The 17,558-nt window shown below is 33.5% G+C and overlaps 1 protein-coding gene across 7 annotated transcripts in view; it reads left to right on the top strand.

The window, feature by feature from the left end:
- LOC134256555 (echinoderm microtubule-associated protein-like 2) overlaps window positions 1-14,469 on the top strand; it is a 28,307-nt gene extending 13,838 nt beyond the window's left edge. For 4 of the 7 annotated variants that reach the window (XM_062739234.1, XM_062739232.1, XM_062739235.1 and 1 more), the window contains 17 exons: window positions 491-617; window positions 1,559-1,708; window positions 1,932-2,004; window positions 2,708-2,755; window positions 3,407-3,508; window positions 3,936-4,037; window positions 5,176-5,310; window positions 5,471-5,570; window positions 5,784-5,941; window positions 7,366-7,491; window positions 8,869-9,000; window positions 9,460-9,616; window positions 9,900-9,997; window positions 10,262-10,349; window positions 10,595-10,690; window positions 12,883-13,013; window positions 13,278-14,469. In XM_062739234.1, the coding sequence (XP_062595218.1) occupies window positions 491-617; window positions 1,559-1,708; window positions 1,932-2,004; window positions 2,708-2,755; window positions 3,407-3,508; window positions 3,936-4,037; window positions 5,176-5,310; window positions 5,471-5,570; window positions 5,784-5,941; window positions 7,366-7,491; window positions 8,869-9,000; window positions 9,460-9,616; window positions 9,900-9,997; window positions 10,262-10,349; window positions 10,595-10,690; window positions 12,883-13,013; window positions 13,278-13,403 (1,949 nt within the window). In that variant the 3' untranslated portion in view covers window positions 13,404-14,469. The remainder of the gene's footprint in view (window positions 1-490; window positions 618-1,558; window positions 1,709-1,931; window positions 2,005-2,707; window positions 2,756-3,406; window positions 3,509-3,935; window positions 4,038-5,175; window positions 5,311-5,470; window positions 5,571-5,783; window positions 5,942-7,365; window positions 7,492-8,868; window positions 9,001-9,459; window positions 9,617-9,899; window positions 9,998-10,261; window positions 10,350-10,594; window positions 10,691-12,882; window positions 13,014-13,277) is intronic. The other 3 variants (XM_062739238.1, XM_062739233.1, XM_062739237.1) reach the window with 1 other exon arrangement.
- The last annotated feature ends 3,089 nt before the right edge of the window (window positions 14,470-17,558 follow it).

Below are 17,558 nucleotides of genomic sequence, written 5' to 3'. Positions count from 1 at the left end.
CTATATTTTCATTCCTTGGTAACTATAAGCCCTACCTGAACCAAACTTGCATAGATGATGCATCTAGGGATGGACACTACCAGACTTGCTTCGGATGCTGGATATGACCTATATTTTCATTCCCAAGTAACTATAAGCCCTGCCTGAACCAAACTTGCATGGATGATGCATCTAGGGATGGACACTACCAGACTTGCTTCGGTTGCTGGATCTGACCTACATTTTTATTCCCTAGTAACTATAAGCCCTACCTGAACCAAACTGATCAAATTTTATACACATACAAATTTTCATGTTACTTTACTAATATATCCTCAGCGGGGCATTCATGTCCTATGGACATATTTCTAGTTTTTATAGTATTTGATTGTCTTTAGTGAATTAATGAGGTTAATTGTTCATTACATTATGGTTCTGTTCTTTCCTCATATCTAGGATCTTTATAATTCCTTCATTCACCACATCCTATTTTAACTTTACTTTTCTTCAGAGGAAGGATATGTGAAAATCTACCTCAGGGGCCGGGCCATTAACCTGTATGCCCCCACCTCAGTGGAGAATGTGGACGTTACTGCTGTGGCTGATCCACCCTCAGAAAAACTCAAGCTGGAATGGGTGTATCCTCACTACTCTGTTTTTAGGAAAGGATCTTTACAGGATTAGGATAGGATACCTACTCAGTTTGAAAGTGACCTAGATCAACTCAATATACAATTATGGACTGTTTAGAAGGGAGACATCACCAATTATCAGGTCTGAGTAGGGTTGTCACCATCGGGCGCAAGCGCCCTCGGGTGACAACCCCTACTCAGAACTGATAATTGTTGATGTCTCCCGTCTAAACAGTCCATAATAGTTTTATTATCCTGAAGAATCTAAATTATCAAATAGAGTAGAAAATAGTAATCAAACTTTTTGTGTTCTCCTACTCTGCTCTGATTCCATACTTTCAAAATATGTCAACAGACAACTTTGACGTCATCATTAGAATTTTTTGTTTACCTATCCTGCATATTTAGCAATAGTTCAAGAGTTAAGAGTTATCTCGCTTAAACCACTATAATTTCATTAAAAGGGCGACAAAACAGTTTTAGCTGTGCATGCTCGCTTAAGCTATTTCATTGTCATCTGAAGGGTGACAACAGTTGTCACCCTGCGTGTGAGGGAGACATCACGAATTGTCTCACCTCATGCTCTTAACCAATCAGATTGACTGTATAATTCTGAATGATAATAATGTTTGTTGCATCACCTAGGAATTTATAATTAAATTTTTAAGAAAGTGTATAGCACACTAATGACCTTTAAGTTAAAGTGCTATATCAGGAACACAAAACAAGTAATCAATATACATTTTTCAGTGTTAAAAGTTTTTGGTACTTAAAAAGTATTCAAAATAGGAAATTTTTAGTCTATTAATGGAAAACAATTTCAAGGGGGGGGGGTTGGGCAACTGTAAGGCTTCCTCTCATGCTCTGATACATTACAAGTTCTGCTTGCTAAGAAACATTTGGTGAATAGCTTAGATTTAAAAAATACATTCCTTGACTGGGACAAGTTATGGATATCGTGGCAGAGACTGCCGCTCTAACCTGTACTACCTCTCCACCGGGGAAATCATCTACTTCGCCGCCGCCACCGTCGTCCTCCACAATGTGGAGGAGAACACCCAGAGGCATTATCTGGGTCACACTGATGATGTCAAGTGGTGAGTGGATATGTGATGTTGTAAAAAATAAAGGATAAAATTATAATGGAAATAAGGGCCATACTCTGATAATGATTGTCAAATTTCATTGGATATAGTAAGGCCTAATATCTGTGTAGAATTTCATTGAAATTAATATACTGCAGTTTAAATTGAAGAAGTAATCACATATTTAACATGTTGATTATTTCTTTTTTTCACACAATTGTTTTGGGTTTTGTAGCCTGGCCATTCATCCTGACCAAGTCCGTGTGGCTACTGGACAGGTGGCAGGCCATGACCAGAAAGAGGGCAAGGTAGGTCAAAAGGTCAAACCCACCAATTGACAAGGTATGAGGTATCCCTTAACCTTTATACGGCAAGTCTTTTGTATTTTGTGTACTAGTAATTATAATATGATTACTGGTATATTGTAAAAACAAGTGAAATTAAATCTGAATGGTTCTCATTCCATTTTCTTTCACATATTTAGCTTTTGGTGAAATGCCTTATTGGCTCTGCATGCCATTCCCTATTTTTTCTGTTTTATGTGTTCTGAATTTTTATGCTAATGTTGTAATTTATTCATATAATTTTTTAAGACCTAGCTGTGTTTAAATGGAGTATAAATTAAATTGAATCTTATTTGGCACCAACGTGAATATGATCCCCCAAAGAATAAAATACAACCATTCTGCAGATTCTATGAATATTTCTTAATATGGTCAATGAATGTTTGTATTGAGCTAATGAAATTAGTAATTGTATAATAATGCATGTTCCATCTACAACTTTCCTTATTTATCAATATTTAAATGTTGTTCATTAATACAATTTATATTCATAGTTTTAACACTCGGTCTCCTTCTTTAGCCTTATATTTATATATTCGCATTTATTGTATAGGGGAAACTGATCTACAGATTACAAAATTATTTGCTCAGTGGGTTCCTTTGTTGCTATGGTTCATATTTTATCACTTTTTCTTTTTCTCACTTTTATGCTTTGTTGCATGAATAGAGAAAAGCTGGGAAAAAAGATATCCCTGAAGCTGACAAAGATCATTGGGTAAGAAAAAAACTAGCATCATCCAGTCATGCGTCATGTTATATTCTGCAGTTTTTTGTCAACCAATCATGACGTTATATCATATTCCATCATTTACCAATCAGCTTTCAACAAAGTTATGTTGAAAATCAGTTTGAGAAGAATTATTCATACTTGATATTATTTTATACAATCTTTGACCAATGCAAGTAAGAAAAAAGAAAAATCTGTTTTAAGTTACAATTGACTAACCATTGTAAAATCATCTCCTGCATGTGTGTTTTGTATTGTTGTATTTTAACACAATAGGTCTAAATTTTGTGAGATAAACAAGTTAATTAACATCACTAACACAGGAAAGTTTGAACATTATCTTGTGTATTTCACAGATTGAAATAAACAACAATCTGTTCCAATATACAATCCATCCCTATCTATTAAACTGTTCTCCATTTGTATACATATTTGATATATACAATATAGTTTTCCTGAATAATAGTCTATAAACAGATGCTAAATAACTTTCCTGGTAGATGAATAATCAATTGATAACAATTACACCCCTCAGTATTAGTACTATATAGTTATGTCATCTTGGTATAGACACATTACAGTGATTACTGGAGAAAGCCTATTACATGTATTGACACTGTGTACACCTGTTTTGTACAGCCCCACGTCAGGATCTGGGACACGATGAACCTGAACACCCTCCATGTGATCGGGATCGGGGACTTTGACAAGGCCGTCTGCTGTCTATCCTTCTCCAAACTGGTGAGGCAGTATAGCAGAATTTGTTATATGAGATACATGTAGTTAAAATCATGCAACAGGAGAAACTGTTTTCTTGTTTTGATAAAATCTTTAATCAATTATCAGAAAAGGAGATTCTAAGTTTGTTTTCACTTGTTTTTCATATAAAGCAAATGTACTTATCAAATGTTTTTCTATGTATTAATAGTGAAAATCAAATGTACAAATTAAGTTACGTTTGTTGGTGATTTTCCTTTGTACAGAAATCAATATCTCAATCAATACCATCTCTGAAGAATGTCTTGTCATCTTCATTATCTAAGGAAATTCACAACTACATTTATAGCTAAAAAAAAATCCATATCTGTAGAAATTGTATCAATAATTACTTTGTGTGAATGACCAGGGGTCTGGTCTATTCTCTTATGCCATGTTTTGTCATTAACAGGATGGCGGTAACCACCTGGTGGTGGTGGATGAGGCTAACGATCACGTGTTGTCTGTGTGGGACCTCAGTAAGGCCCACCCTAAGAAGATCACAGAGACCAAGGTTAGTCACAGTGACAACACAGGGAGAGAGAGCTGTCACTTAGTCTGGCCATAAGGTTAATCAGCTGGAAAGCCTCTGACAGAACTAACAAGGGGTTTAGCAGATAAGCATCTAGAGTGCGTTTATGAGTTATTGATTGAGAATATAGCTCAGCAGAGGAGAACTGTGTATTTAGCTGTAACAGTTTTTTATTCCCTATCATGCCTATGGTTTGGGCAATTAGTGCTTATCATGTCACTCTCCAGTCTTTCTCTCCTTCCCTCATTCCATCTGACACTGAGCTGAACCCAGTTTCAAACTACTCAAGATTTTTAACAAACTTCATATGTTTATACATTTTGGTGAGTGCTTTTCAAATCATCAAATGCATCATAATTTCTTTTACCTTGACCTTCTCATTTTCCTTGACCTCACTCTTAAAATAGTTACTTGAAACTTGAAAAACAAGATGTGTTTGTGAAACACTGATGCCCCCATATGGCAACGTGGCAAAGATTTAACTTTTCTTAAATGCAAATTTAATATGTTGGTACCCAAAGTAAGGTTTTTTCACAAGAAATACAATTGCAAAATTTGAAAGCCCTAGCACCACCTGTACAAAAGATATAACCAAGGATAAATGTTTGAAAGGTAGGTCAAACTCCAGGGTTTAGGTCAAAGGGTCAATGTTGTTGGTTTTTAAAAAAAGGTCTTGTCACAAGGATAACGTGTGAAGTATGAAAGCCCAAACCGTAACCTTTCAAAAGTTATGGCCAAGGTTAAAGTTCTTAAAAAACATATGTAAAGTATGAAAGTTCTAGTATTTACCATTCAAAAATTATGGCCAAAGTAAAAGTTTAGAATTTTTGTGTTAAAGTGTGTCAAACTCCAAGGTCAAGGTCAAAAGGTCAGATTTGGTGGTACCTAAAGAAGGTCTTGTCACAAGGAATACATATGTGAAATATGAAAGTCATAACTCCACTAAATCCAAAGTTATGGGCAAGGATAAAGTTTTTATGGACAGACAGACAGACATACGAAAGGACATAACAAAAACTATATACCCCTGAATCTCCGATTAAAGGGGCATAAAAATAATGCTACAATGGAATAAGAAGTTAACAGTTTTAGTAATAGAACAACCTGATTAATTTTTCAGAGCTCAACAGAGCCTGTGTTGGCGGCGGAGTTCCATCCCCTGGAGAAAGGCAGCATTGTGACCTGTGGTAAAGGACAGATCTCATTCTGGACGTTTGAGGGAGGGTCCTTGGCAAAGAAAACAGGAATCTTTGACGTAAACATTTAAAGTTATATTGGGTTCAAAGAGATGACTCTTGATAATGAAAAGAAATAAAATCTATTATAGGCAAAGCTTTGTAGAAATTAATTGTTTTTTTATTACTTCTAATATGATTGCGTAAAAACATAATTTTTTCCCTTTATTTATCATATAGAAACATGAAAAACCTAAGTTTGTGTTGTGTGTTGCATTTGCTGAAAATGGAGACATCATATCTGGAGACTCCAATGGAAACATTTTTATTTGGCCAAAAGGTTTACATCTTTTCCATCACTGCTCAAAAAACCCAAAGACATATAACTCACTGCTGTATTTTGTTATTTCATTTTATGCTAGATAAACAACACATATATTTTATACCAGCTACTGCAGAAAAGGAGATTTTTCAATGAATAACGCAATTCTGATTTTTTAGTTGTCACAGCTTACTATTATTTTACTGACTTTCAATTTAAATTGATAAATAGGAAACAACAGAATATCCAAAGCCATTGAGGGAGTCCATGAAGGAGGAATTTTCTCTGTGTGTGTAATGAAGGATGGAACTTTGTTGTCTGGGGGAGGAAAAGACAGGAAGATCATACAGTATGACAGCTCCTACACCAAGACAGGAGTAGAGACAGAGGTAATTAAACACCCAATTTTATTTTAACGCCCCCAAAATCTACCTGATTCAAGATCAATCATTTACCGCCTGTCAATCATTAAAAAAAACAATAGCTTCTGCTTTGATTGACAGGCCAGCTACCTGTGCTACTTGATAATCTGAGTTTGCATGTCTTGAAGACAATTGATTGGTCACGCGTCAAACACTTTTATGTACCCGCTTTGTATACACGCGGGTTAAAAAAACCCAGTGATGTTGGTAACTTTAGGTTAAAAAAAATAATTGAGGAAGATAATTTAATTCAAGATTGACTTAATAAAATATTTGTTTTCAATCTTCATTTGTAAGAATATGTCGTATGAGATAGCTGTAGAATTAAGGCCGTCAACAGAAACTATTTCAAACTTTACTTGCTGTAATATTGGAAGTCCATGTACCGTTAAACACTGTTAAAATTATATTAAAAAAGTGGAATATAATAAATATGATATATAAAATATTCCGCACTTACAGCATGGTTTACAAACTATGTTTTATCTCTGTGTAAGGGATACAATCTACGCGATGTTAAGAGGCGATGTCAAGAAATGATGGAGTTATTGCTCGAATTTTCTCTGACATCTGTCTAAATATTTGTAATGAAAAGGTGAAGCTAACAAACAGTGATCGATCTTAAAAGGAAATATTTCAAACAATAAAATTTTGTTAGTGCAAAACACTGGGAAATATTGAATATCTTAGACAATATTGTGCCAGAAAATTAAAAAAAATATTCCGATCGCGGTAAGTGTTCAAATGAGGAATAAATGGATTATCTTGATTTAAATATTCACGCTTAATAAATCATGGTGATTTCTTTTATTGAAGATTAAAAAAAATATTAAGAAGTCCAGTTTTTAAGAAGTTTTTACTCGGGACCATTTCTTTATTTTTACAAAAAAATTATAAACGATATACATGTATTTCTTATATTTTTTTGCCTTCCAAAGGTTACGATGAATGCGTTTAGTTTACAAATAAATTTTATATTGAAATAATTAGATTAAATTAAGTTAGTAGTTTCACTCAAAATTAGACACGAAACACATAATGTTGACCCTGATTACCAAACACAGACTTCCTGTGTACTGCTACGTGTATATAGATTTTTGACATCTTGGGTATTGGGGGTCTCCAGGTAAATAACACCACTATTACTTTGACCGCTCCCTCTCCTCAGGTAACAGTACGGTAAAAAAATTGGGTCTTTAAGTCAGCTTCTTGACAAAGACATGCTTAAAACAGATTTAATTAGATTTTTAGGTTTTGGAGTTTTCTAAACATTTTTACTACAGTTTTCAGTTTTACTTATATTCATGTAGTTTAATTATAGAAAGTCAGGTCACCCAGAAATCGTAATTTTGATAATGAGATAGGTTGAGTTATTTTGGTTTTCATTACAGATCCCAGAGAACTTTGGAGGAGTAAGGATGCTGAACCAGGGTAAGGGAGGGATGGTCCTGGTGGGGACGACCAGAAACTGCATCTTACAAGGAACAGTGGATCTACAGCTCAACCCCATAGTCCAGGTAATCATTCTCTCTATTTATTGGGTCTTACTTCATTTAAATATATTGTAATATACGAGGGGTTATCAAAAAGATCCTGGACTGAGGCTATAAAATAAGTACTATGTAGTTTAAGCTTTCAAAATTTATAAGGAACAGAAAACAACAAAAATTAAAGAACTGTCAAAAATTTTAGCTTGATACGTTCATTATTTGCCAAATTATTATAGAGTAAAAACGATATTATATGATCACCTGGCGCCGTCGCCATTAGTTTCATGACGTCAGACAATGTCATTTTTTTCAATGTCCACTTCTTCTACCTCATACACTTATTTTGATGAGATTCTTTGGAGCTGTAAGGACTTGAACCTGCCTTTTTTATTTGACTTTACAATGTTATGAACAGCGGCTTTCAATGCATATATTACTGCAAATGAATTTTTACATTGGAGAGATCCTTGCTTGATTGTGCCAGCATATTTTGCTTTTTCGAGTTCAATACAACATGATTAACGTAAATTTTTTTTTTTTATGATTGATTTTTCACACCTTGACTACCAGTCAACATTTACTGTGCATCCATTTTCTCTCTAAATTTATTTTGGCATTAAAAAACAGTACTCTGGGTGCATTTCATTTTTCTGTAGCCAGTTTAAACATTTCCTAGGTATATACCAGTTTTTTAAGGGGGCGGAAACTTTACAGAATGTTGGAAAAGGAAATCCCTCCTCCTTCTTGATGTCATTTTCAAGGCCTTATTTGTCTGGAAACTCCATTTAAAATTTACGATAAAATTCCATAGAACCTCCAGAATGAGGTAAAAGTTCATATCTTGAGGAACAATAGTGTTCCAACACATACCTGAATTAACAGGATTTTTGGATGTCAAATGTTCATATCAAAAGAGTTTTTCTCAGTTACACTTAGGTTGGAAAAACGTGTTTGAGGTTGCGCCACCTAGACATACCACAGTTTACAAAATCATTACGAATTTATTAAGAAATAAAGTTTATGATGTGTGGTTTATTCTATAAATGAAAAAGATGATGTTAACTAGATATTTTGAAATTCATTGCTTTACCTAGAGCGGTTTAAGTTTTATGGCGCTAGTCCATGAACTCTTTGATAACCCCTCATATATATATATATAATGAGAGGAAACCCATGGCGATTTTTTCACTCTTTCTGTCTCTGATATTTTAAGATCTTTTTTATTGTGGATGAAAACGAAATGATACTTTGTTCCTCTATTCTTCAAATTCTTTTACTTAAAAATATCAATCATTTAAGGTTGAACTGGCAATATATTGCAGTCATATCTATTGTATATGCTCTGAGTTATGTGAGTTAGATCTGAAGTTTGTCACACTTGTAATATGAAGCTTTGTTTTTTAGGGTCACATGGATGAGCTGTGGGGTCTTGCCTCACACCCCAGCCAGCAGCAGTTTTTGACCAGTGGATCTGACAAACAGGTCCACATGTGGGACAGCATGAGTCGCTCTGTTATCTGGTCAAAAGAACTCTCAGTAAGTAGGAGTAAGTGAGGGGAATTGTCTTCAAATTGACCACTTTTTTTTAAAAGTGGGGGGGGGGAATTGTTGTTTAGGAGAGGATAAACATCTTAGAAGGAGGTGGAGATGAAATCAATGAAAATTTTATTTAATAACAATTGTCAAACAATTTTGAGACATGCTTATGATGAAAAATAAAGAAAACTGTAATATACTGTTTACAGGGAAATTGTGTTCCATATTTATTTTCAAACCTCTCAATATCTTCAGTGGTTACTTTCAGTATGAGGGACAGAATTGTGTATTGTAATCTGTCTTTGTCTGAGTGAATTTTAAACAGTGGGGATGAATCATTTTCAAATGTTACAGTTTCCTAACACAGATGAAATGAAAAAGTTATTTATAGTATGAATTCAAGATTATTTATCTGTTTTTGAGAAAACATGGTGTTGTATGTTATATCTTGTTTGGTAGGAATCAGCTCACAGCTGCTGTTTTTACCCTGATGGAAGTGTGGTTGCCATAGGAACAGAGACAGGGAAGTGGTTTGTGTTGGATTGTGGGACACACGAGACCATTACTAGTCACACTGACGGCAATGAGCAGATCGAGTGTGTCCTATACTCACCAGGTCATTATAAACTTGCATTTGTTAAAAAGATTTAAGTGCATAGTTAGCCATATATATTTTATAGCAGATTAAATTGTATCATTTCATAACTAGTATGAAAATAGAAAAAAAAAATTCCGATGATGTAAGTCCTGATTTGTCTCAAGAAAACCAATTTTGTTATGAAAGACACTACATTTATCTTTGTGTAGAAATGCATATTTTATAGAAATTTAATTACCATGATGAAAGGTTCATTCTATGTGATAACTAGTGATCAGTGTTCTTACTATTCTGCTTACAGATGGTAAATATCTTGCCCTTGGATCTAGAGACAACCATATTTACATTTATGATGTGACTGAAGACGGGAAAAAATACTCCAGAATTGGAAGATGCACTGTAAGAAATTTTACTTTATCTTTTAAAATTTTTTTTAATGCTCTGTAACCATTTAGCTAGTTTCCCAGAAAATGCAATACTCTCCAAGAACAGAGTTAGTTAATGTACCATTTGTCAGAGAAAGAATGTCTTGCATATCAGAAAATTATGTACATTTTTGCAATTTTTTTTATATACCTGTCTACTCTATGAAAAAATATTGTCTTATTGTATTTGAACTATACAGATTGTTTATAATATCATCTTGTGTTTCTTTCTGACCAGGGACACAGCAGCTTTGTGACCCACATAGACTGGTCCAGTGACAGTGTGTATTTGTGCAGTAACTCAGGAGACTATGAAGTTCTGTACTGTAAGTGATTTCTTATCAGCTCCAATCATTTAGAGATCTCGTATCACATGTTAGGATTTGTCTGTCATCAACCTATCACAAAAAAATGTTTTCAAGTAAATGAGATCTGCAATTAATCAGATGAAATCAGATGATATGTCATGTCCCATCTGAGGGGAAGACATTTAGAAAAATAAGGTTCATGCATTTAAGAGTTTTTAATCCACTTTGACTTTCATCTTAAATTTTCAAATTTTTTCCTGCAGGGAAGATTCCAGCTTGTAAACAAGAGACTTCTATTTCTGCTGTCAGGGATTTAGAATGGGCCTCTGGAAATTGTACCTTAACCTTCAATGCTGCAGGTATTTATGATGTCATATGAAATATCTTTCAACAGTTACCCACTTGGACCAGAGTTGAGGGGGGAGGGGTTATTTAATGCCATGTCTTACAATTGCAGTGATTTAATATTTGTCTTTTTACTGCAACAAAGATTGCAGTGAAAAATTTTTTGTTTTATATTTGTTCTTTTCTTGCAATACAGTTTAATTTTTGTCAACAGGAAGTCATTATAACCAAGGTTCTTTATATCCAGATAAGATTCATATTGAAAAGTCTTCTGTGGAACTTATAAAAAAAAGTTTCTTGTAATTAAAATTTCCTTAGGCAAAAAAAAATTAATTTCTTGGTTCTCAGGCCCTCCCTCATCTCTTCCAAGGGTGCCTCATTGACCCTTTTTATTGCTAAATCAATAAAATATAAACACCAAATCACCTCCCTCATCATTTTTTGAGGTTTTGTACAATGTAAAAAGCTGCCTCATCATGTTTTGGGGGCAATAAAAAAGAAAAAAAAATGCCTCCCTCCCTCATCATATTTCTTGAAAAAAGGCCTGAGAACCAAGTAATTACTTTCAGTGGCGGATCCAGAAGTTCATGTGGGGGGGTTTTGAGGCCCAAAGGGCCGAAGGGGGAGGGCATGGGAGGGGGTGTCCCCCTCCCATAGGTGGGGGTTCCCCCGAGAAAATTTTGTTTTAAATGGTTCTAAATGGTGCATTTTCCAGCATTTTGGGGGTACTTTTTGTAGCTTTCTTAAAGACCGATCATCACAAATTTTTAATAAAATGTTTTCAATTTAATTAACTTTAACACAAGACTTTAGACTTTGCTTTAAAAAAATGTTAAATCTGACAATTTTAGGAATGCAAGCAGTTGACTTCAAGTTGTCTTTACTTTAAATGCACCTACAATTAATTTAGTCCTATATGTCAAGCTGACTTCCAAGACACAACTAATGTGCAAAATTTTTAAACACTAAAAAAATTCAAAATTGAATTCTTTTCAGAATCCCTAACTTGTGCTTTTCAACTTACTTGAGTATATACTGTCAATATGATTTGGAATATAAACACACGTATACAATTAATGAAATTTCAAACTGTCTTAACTGAAGAAAAAATTTACATAAACTGGAGAATCTGTCAAAACTAGAGGGGTTTGCTAAGCCAACCTGGTTTTGTAAAAAAAAAATTATATTAATTTAATTTTAAAACGGTAACCCCCCCCCCCCCCCCGAATAATAGTTTATTCTTATAGTTTAAAAAACATGCACTTTATCAGCAAAAGAATATTACTGAGCAGCACCGTAACTTTGCAGTTTTCTATTGTTGATACCTGATTCCATTGTACTGTGACCTTGTGACTTCACTAGATGCACAGACTACCCTATGTCTGAGGCAATGTCTCTGTTGATTACCTGTGTATTGTGTGCGTTCAAGCGCAAAGTGATTTCCTGTTACCAGGGACCTATATACTAAAGGGATAGGCAACTCCTTCATCGCCATGTTTTTATACCCAAAACATCACGCAAGACATTACGAATTTTTCAATTAACATTTATTCCCAGTAAACAGGATGTTTTCTGATTATTATCATTTATTCCTTTTATGTATTGGAATTGATTTATTAATAAATTTTAAATGACGATAATAATATAATTTAAATATAAAGAAAAGAAAGACCGAAATCGGCGATTTCTCGGAAATATGGCCGATCGGGGCATGTGCTGATTTTGCATAAAACAAAATTACTACTAAGATAAGGAGTATAATACGTGATTAAAACAAATCTTGAGTGATTTTTTGACAGATAATTAATGGTTTTGATCTCAAATATGCGATAGCGTTAGAAATATAGTTAATTAAAGTTGACTTACGAAATCCCGCGACTTACGAGATATCGCGAGATTTGCGGTAGTTGCCTATCCCGTTAGTATATAGGTCCCTGCTGTTACATAGTGGATGTATATTTCACAGTTGTACAAACAAGGGTTTATGTTTATTAGAGTCTTATCAATGCAACAAAATGATAAAATGACACTTGTAAAAAAAAAAAAAAATCGATGAGCGGGGGGGTTTTCCTGAACCCCCCCAAACCCCCCTGAATCCGCCCTTGACTTTGCATGGCCTTATTAGTGAGTTTTTCATAACCAAATTTTACTATAGTTTGATGAACAAGCTGCATCATATGTATAATGTAATCTATGAAATTTTCAGGAGTGTGGCCAGAAGGTGCAGATGGAACTGATGTAAACAATGTCTGTAGATCAAACAATGGTAAAGTTCTGGCCAGCGCTGATGACTTTGGAAAAGTGAACCTCTATCAATACCCCTGTTATCATCCTAGGGTAGGTGGAATCAGAAAGGGATGGCCAATCAAACCTTAATTAGAATTTATAGAAAAGAAAAAAAAATTATTTCTGAAAGCAGGCCTTTTATACTGAAATCTTCTAGTCCCATTTCATCAATTTAATTGTGTTGTCTACTCTACAATCTTGTTTAATCTGATGATTTTTATGACATTATTGACATCAGAATTAGACAAGTTTTACTGTATACCTCTTTTGAAGGAAACTGTATCTGATCTACTTGTATTTCATGGTTTTTGACAGGCAAAGAAGCATTGCTACAATGGACACAGCAGTCATGTGACTAACGTCAGCTTCCTGTTTGATGACTCACGCTTACTGTCCACGGGCGGGCGAGACATGTCTATCATGCAGTGGCAGGTCGTCTAAGTAGTCAAGCCGAATAGTTATACCTGATAGGCATTATACATAGTTGTTGAATGTCTGAGACAATATGATTGTTATATTTTGTTATATACAATGTGTAGTAATGTATGAACACTTTTTCTACTCTTTGTACCATTATATTTATAGTTAACAAATTTTTCTTGTATATTGTTTTTTGTACAGTTTTTTTTTTTCGTGTTTTCATATCTTTATCATGTTTAGCTTGATTGTTTAAGATATGATATTCAAAGCAGTTGAAGATTTTTTTTAATGAACATACAGGGTTTGGATTTGGTAGAGATGAAGCTTTAAGGAATAGACTTTCAGTATTTTTCAATTTAGTAAGCATATTTATGTGTGGGAGTGAATTTTAAAAGTAATAGTATAATGTATGTATACTCAATTTACAAGAATAATATAACTTTGGTTAGTGAATAGTTTTATGTAAATTCAGTGTTGGTGCATTGGTTCATGGTGTTCACTTTCATATATTTGCATCTGATCAAACCAGAATACAGTTTGTTATATTTATTACTGGATAGGTTAGAATTTCTATGAGTTGCTCAAATAGTTACACAATGAAAAAAAAATTGTGGAGTACGGTGTACCCTTCTGTAATTTTCAGTGTTTGATTTAAAGAAAAAAGTACTTACTTTTCAATGTTATTGTGTGGACCAGTTTAATTTTCATCAAATGCTTTTCCTTGTTTCTTTGACACTGATTTTGAAATAAAGGAAGTGTTAAATTGTCTTTTATGTGTAGTGCTTCTAAGTAAATGTGCAATAGAATTTATTTATACATAAGGCATATAGTATTGCCATTCCACTGATTTTGTTTAGTTAATATCTTTCTTTAGTAACTGTTACCAGTGGCTAAGATAAAAATTTCATACAGATGTCTATTATGTTGATTGCAGAAAAGGATTTCATTAACGAAATTGATGGAATTTGTAGAAAATTGTTTAAAGTTTTCAAAAGTTTTATATACCTGTAGTTATAATATGTAAGACAATTTTTTTTTCCTTTATTCCTATATACACCTTTAATAAAATAATTCATTTGTATCATCATTCAGTGTGTTTATTTATTCACTGCCAGCCAACACTTTGAATCAAAGCTAAGCACTTTACTTAAATAGGCAGTGCCAGGCGGGTATATAAACCGTTCAATTTCATTACACCTGATTGCACACTCCAAACTCAGGGCTGACATGTGTTACTCCTTTCGAGGTCTTAGATTTTTTACATTTATTTCTTGTTTTTATGTGCATTTTCTGTTTGTAAATAATGTATTGACCTGTATTTTTCATGATACTTTTGTCCTGTTTTGGAAAAAATGCATAGAAATTTGATAATTTCGTTGAGATTGAGTAGCACGCAGTGCAAGATGTACGTCTTCACTCGCCGCATCTCGACAGTGAAATACATTGAACTGATTAGCGATCTGCTCCTTATATTCGGGTTGTAGGGAGAGAGTTGAACAACGGAAAATGTGGCGGTCTATGCCTATTTAGAGTAGTTTTCAGCTTTAATAACTGTTACTGAACAACATAGATTCAGGGCACAATTGACTATTAAAATTCTACTATTGCAGTTCTTTGTAAACCAAAGGATGTTTTGTTAACAGTGTGTACAGCCAAAAAGAAGTTGTGCAGGGACCTACTTTTTAACTAAATCATTTTGAAAAAGACAATATAGCTTAATAATTTTAACAGTAAGAGGTTTAGGGTTGTCGGCACTTCATATATGGTTCATCTCACAGTGACATTTTTTTTTATATTTCTCAGCTATTCTTTCTTATTCTTTTTTAAATGGATTTTTTGAAGTCTCAAATAATCTAACCGACCATTTAAAGTAATGAAAGACTCCAAGAAGTGTCATTTAAAAAATAGGTCACAATGATCTACTTACTCAATCTCATGGTTTAACAATTAAATAGTCGGCCTGCGTTTAACAATCAGTACGCTACTTCTTACATGCGGCAACTATTTTCGATATAGAGAAAAAACTATTTATAGAATATCATACTACTTACAAACAACTTCTTCATTAAAAGCTAGTGTAATTTCACTTCTGTACTCTTTTTTTCTCGCCTCTGATGTAAACCATATCCAGAACAATGTATTACATCTCTGTGCGAAATTTTAGTAGAATTTTTCTTAATTTAGGGGATAATTTACAAAGATAGTTTTCAAATCCAACGTTTTGTTACAAGATTCGGTAATTTTGTTTTTTTTTTTTAGGAATTATTATATCACTGAACCAAATGAGTACCCCAAAACATAACAGACAGACGAACATACAGCTAGACAGACGTACGGACGGACGGAAGGACGTACCGATTACAGTATACCCTCCCACTTTTCAAGCGGGGGGTATAATAAATTGATCTTGTAGTATATGCTTAACAGTAGCACTTATCCATTCATAATTAATATTAACACCTTGTTGGTTCTAAACATTTGATAAGCCACACAGTCATGTTACCGATTTTCTGTATACAGTTTAGTCAAGGATTTGCGGACCTGAAAAAAAGTTTTCCCCAGTAAGAAATCATTCTACTTTATATTGAAATATAAAGAGGAAAACGACCTTTTCAACATAAACCATGTATGATGGCGTGGAACTTTTTAAATTTAAAAAAAATACATGCTTTAGGAATTTCAAATGTAAACGTTCAGTAACATCTAGATTTTCATAACCCCATACTTCAGAGCCATACAACAAAACTGGAACGACAACTTTATCAAAGAGATCAAATTGGCAGTCGACTGGTAATTTTAATTGTCTGATTTTTCTGATAATGCCATACATAGCTTTTTGTGCTTGTTCATACAGCTAGATTTTTTTTTTGTTTTTTTTTTTACAAAATGAACCCGTACGTGAGAAAACAACGCTTAAATATTTAAATTCTTTCATATTTTCTATCACTAAATTGTCATAATAAAATTTCCTTTTCAACATTGGCCCTTTCGAGAATACGCAACATGACTGTAATGTGTTGTCTTTAAAGCAGTCACAGTGACTTTCTTTAGTTTTTTGTTTTTTTAAAGAGGGTTGGAGTGGGGGGGGGGGGGTAATAACTTGATAATCTCCAACCTATATATTTTGAACATTGACAAGTTTGGATATTTAACTTAAAAAAGTGATTCATGGATTAACACAGAGATGTGCCAATCCAAAAATAGGCCAAATAATATGCATTTGGGCCGTTGGATATATATATATATATATATAAGGAGTTGGAGTTCTCAAAATAAAAAAATAAACGCAGCATACATAGCAGTATACATGTTAAGTTTTTATTGAGTTGGGTAGATGAAAATTTTCTCATAGGGGGATCATTGTATTTTATGATAGTCTGCTAATGCAGAATGCTTAAGAAATGCATACTTCTTGCATTACGACTATATGCAAAATGATTGTACCAAAAATGTGAAAAATGTCTTCCCATGTCAAACAAAATTAATAGTTATGAGAAAACATTTTCAAAAATTAAACGAAGTTGTACATATTTGTAAAAGTAATACACATTTGTAAAAGTAATACAGTACACAATTTGTAAAAATAATACACATTTGTAAAAAAGACAACATATTTATTCACTAACTACAACAAGGACAACAATCCTGTGTAGCCAAAAGGAGAGTACATGTATTTTATCATCTTAAACGAATAAACAATTAATGTAATTAATTTTGTATTAAAAAAAATTCCCGACAAAGTTATCCTATAATTGACTTTAGGTCATACGCAAAGTAGTTTTAACTTAATAGGGTTTTTCCCTGGAGTTGAAGAGTTCCACAAAATGAAGGGCCTGTGTACAATACTTTTAATGTCACTCTACTAGTATTTATGGGTTTGTCCACCTCTTCTAAAACAAATTTTGATAGGTAAAAATCTGGAATTTATATTTTGTAATTTTGGTATATTTTTCTTTGAATAATGCAAACATTTTCATAATTTGATATCTTTCAAAAACCCCTGGTAATGCATTCTGATTTTTGGCTATGAACATCTGATGGCACTATGATCTTAAATTAATGATATCTAGAAAAATTATCAGTAGGTAAGGTACCTTGCGTATGTCCTTCAGACTGATTTGCATTCGAGCGTGCAAAATTTTTATACCCTATATTTAAAGACATTGAACATGCAAA

The sequence above is a fragment of the Saccostrea cucullata genome, unplaced genomic scaffold (assembly GCF_032062105.1).
Source record: "Saccostrea cucullata isolate Sc308-1 unplaced genomic scaffold, CSIRO_AGI_Scuc_v1 ctg90, whole genome shotgun sequence".
NCBI lineage: Eukaryota > Metazoa > Mollusca > Bivalvia > Ostreida > Ostreidae > Saccostrea > Saccostrea cuccullata.
The sequence above is the reverse complement of the archived record's forward strand: the minus strand, read 5'-3'. Positions and strand labels throughout refer to the sequence as shown.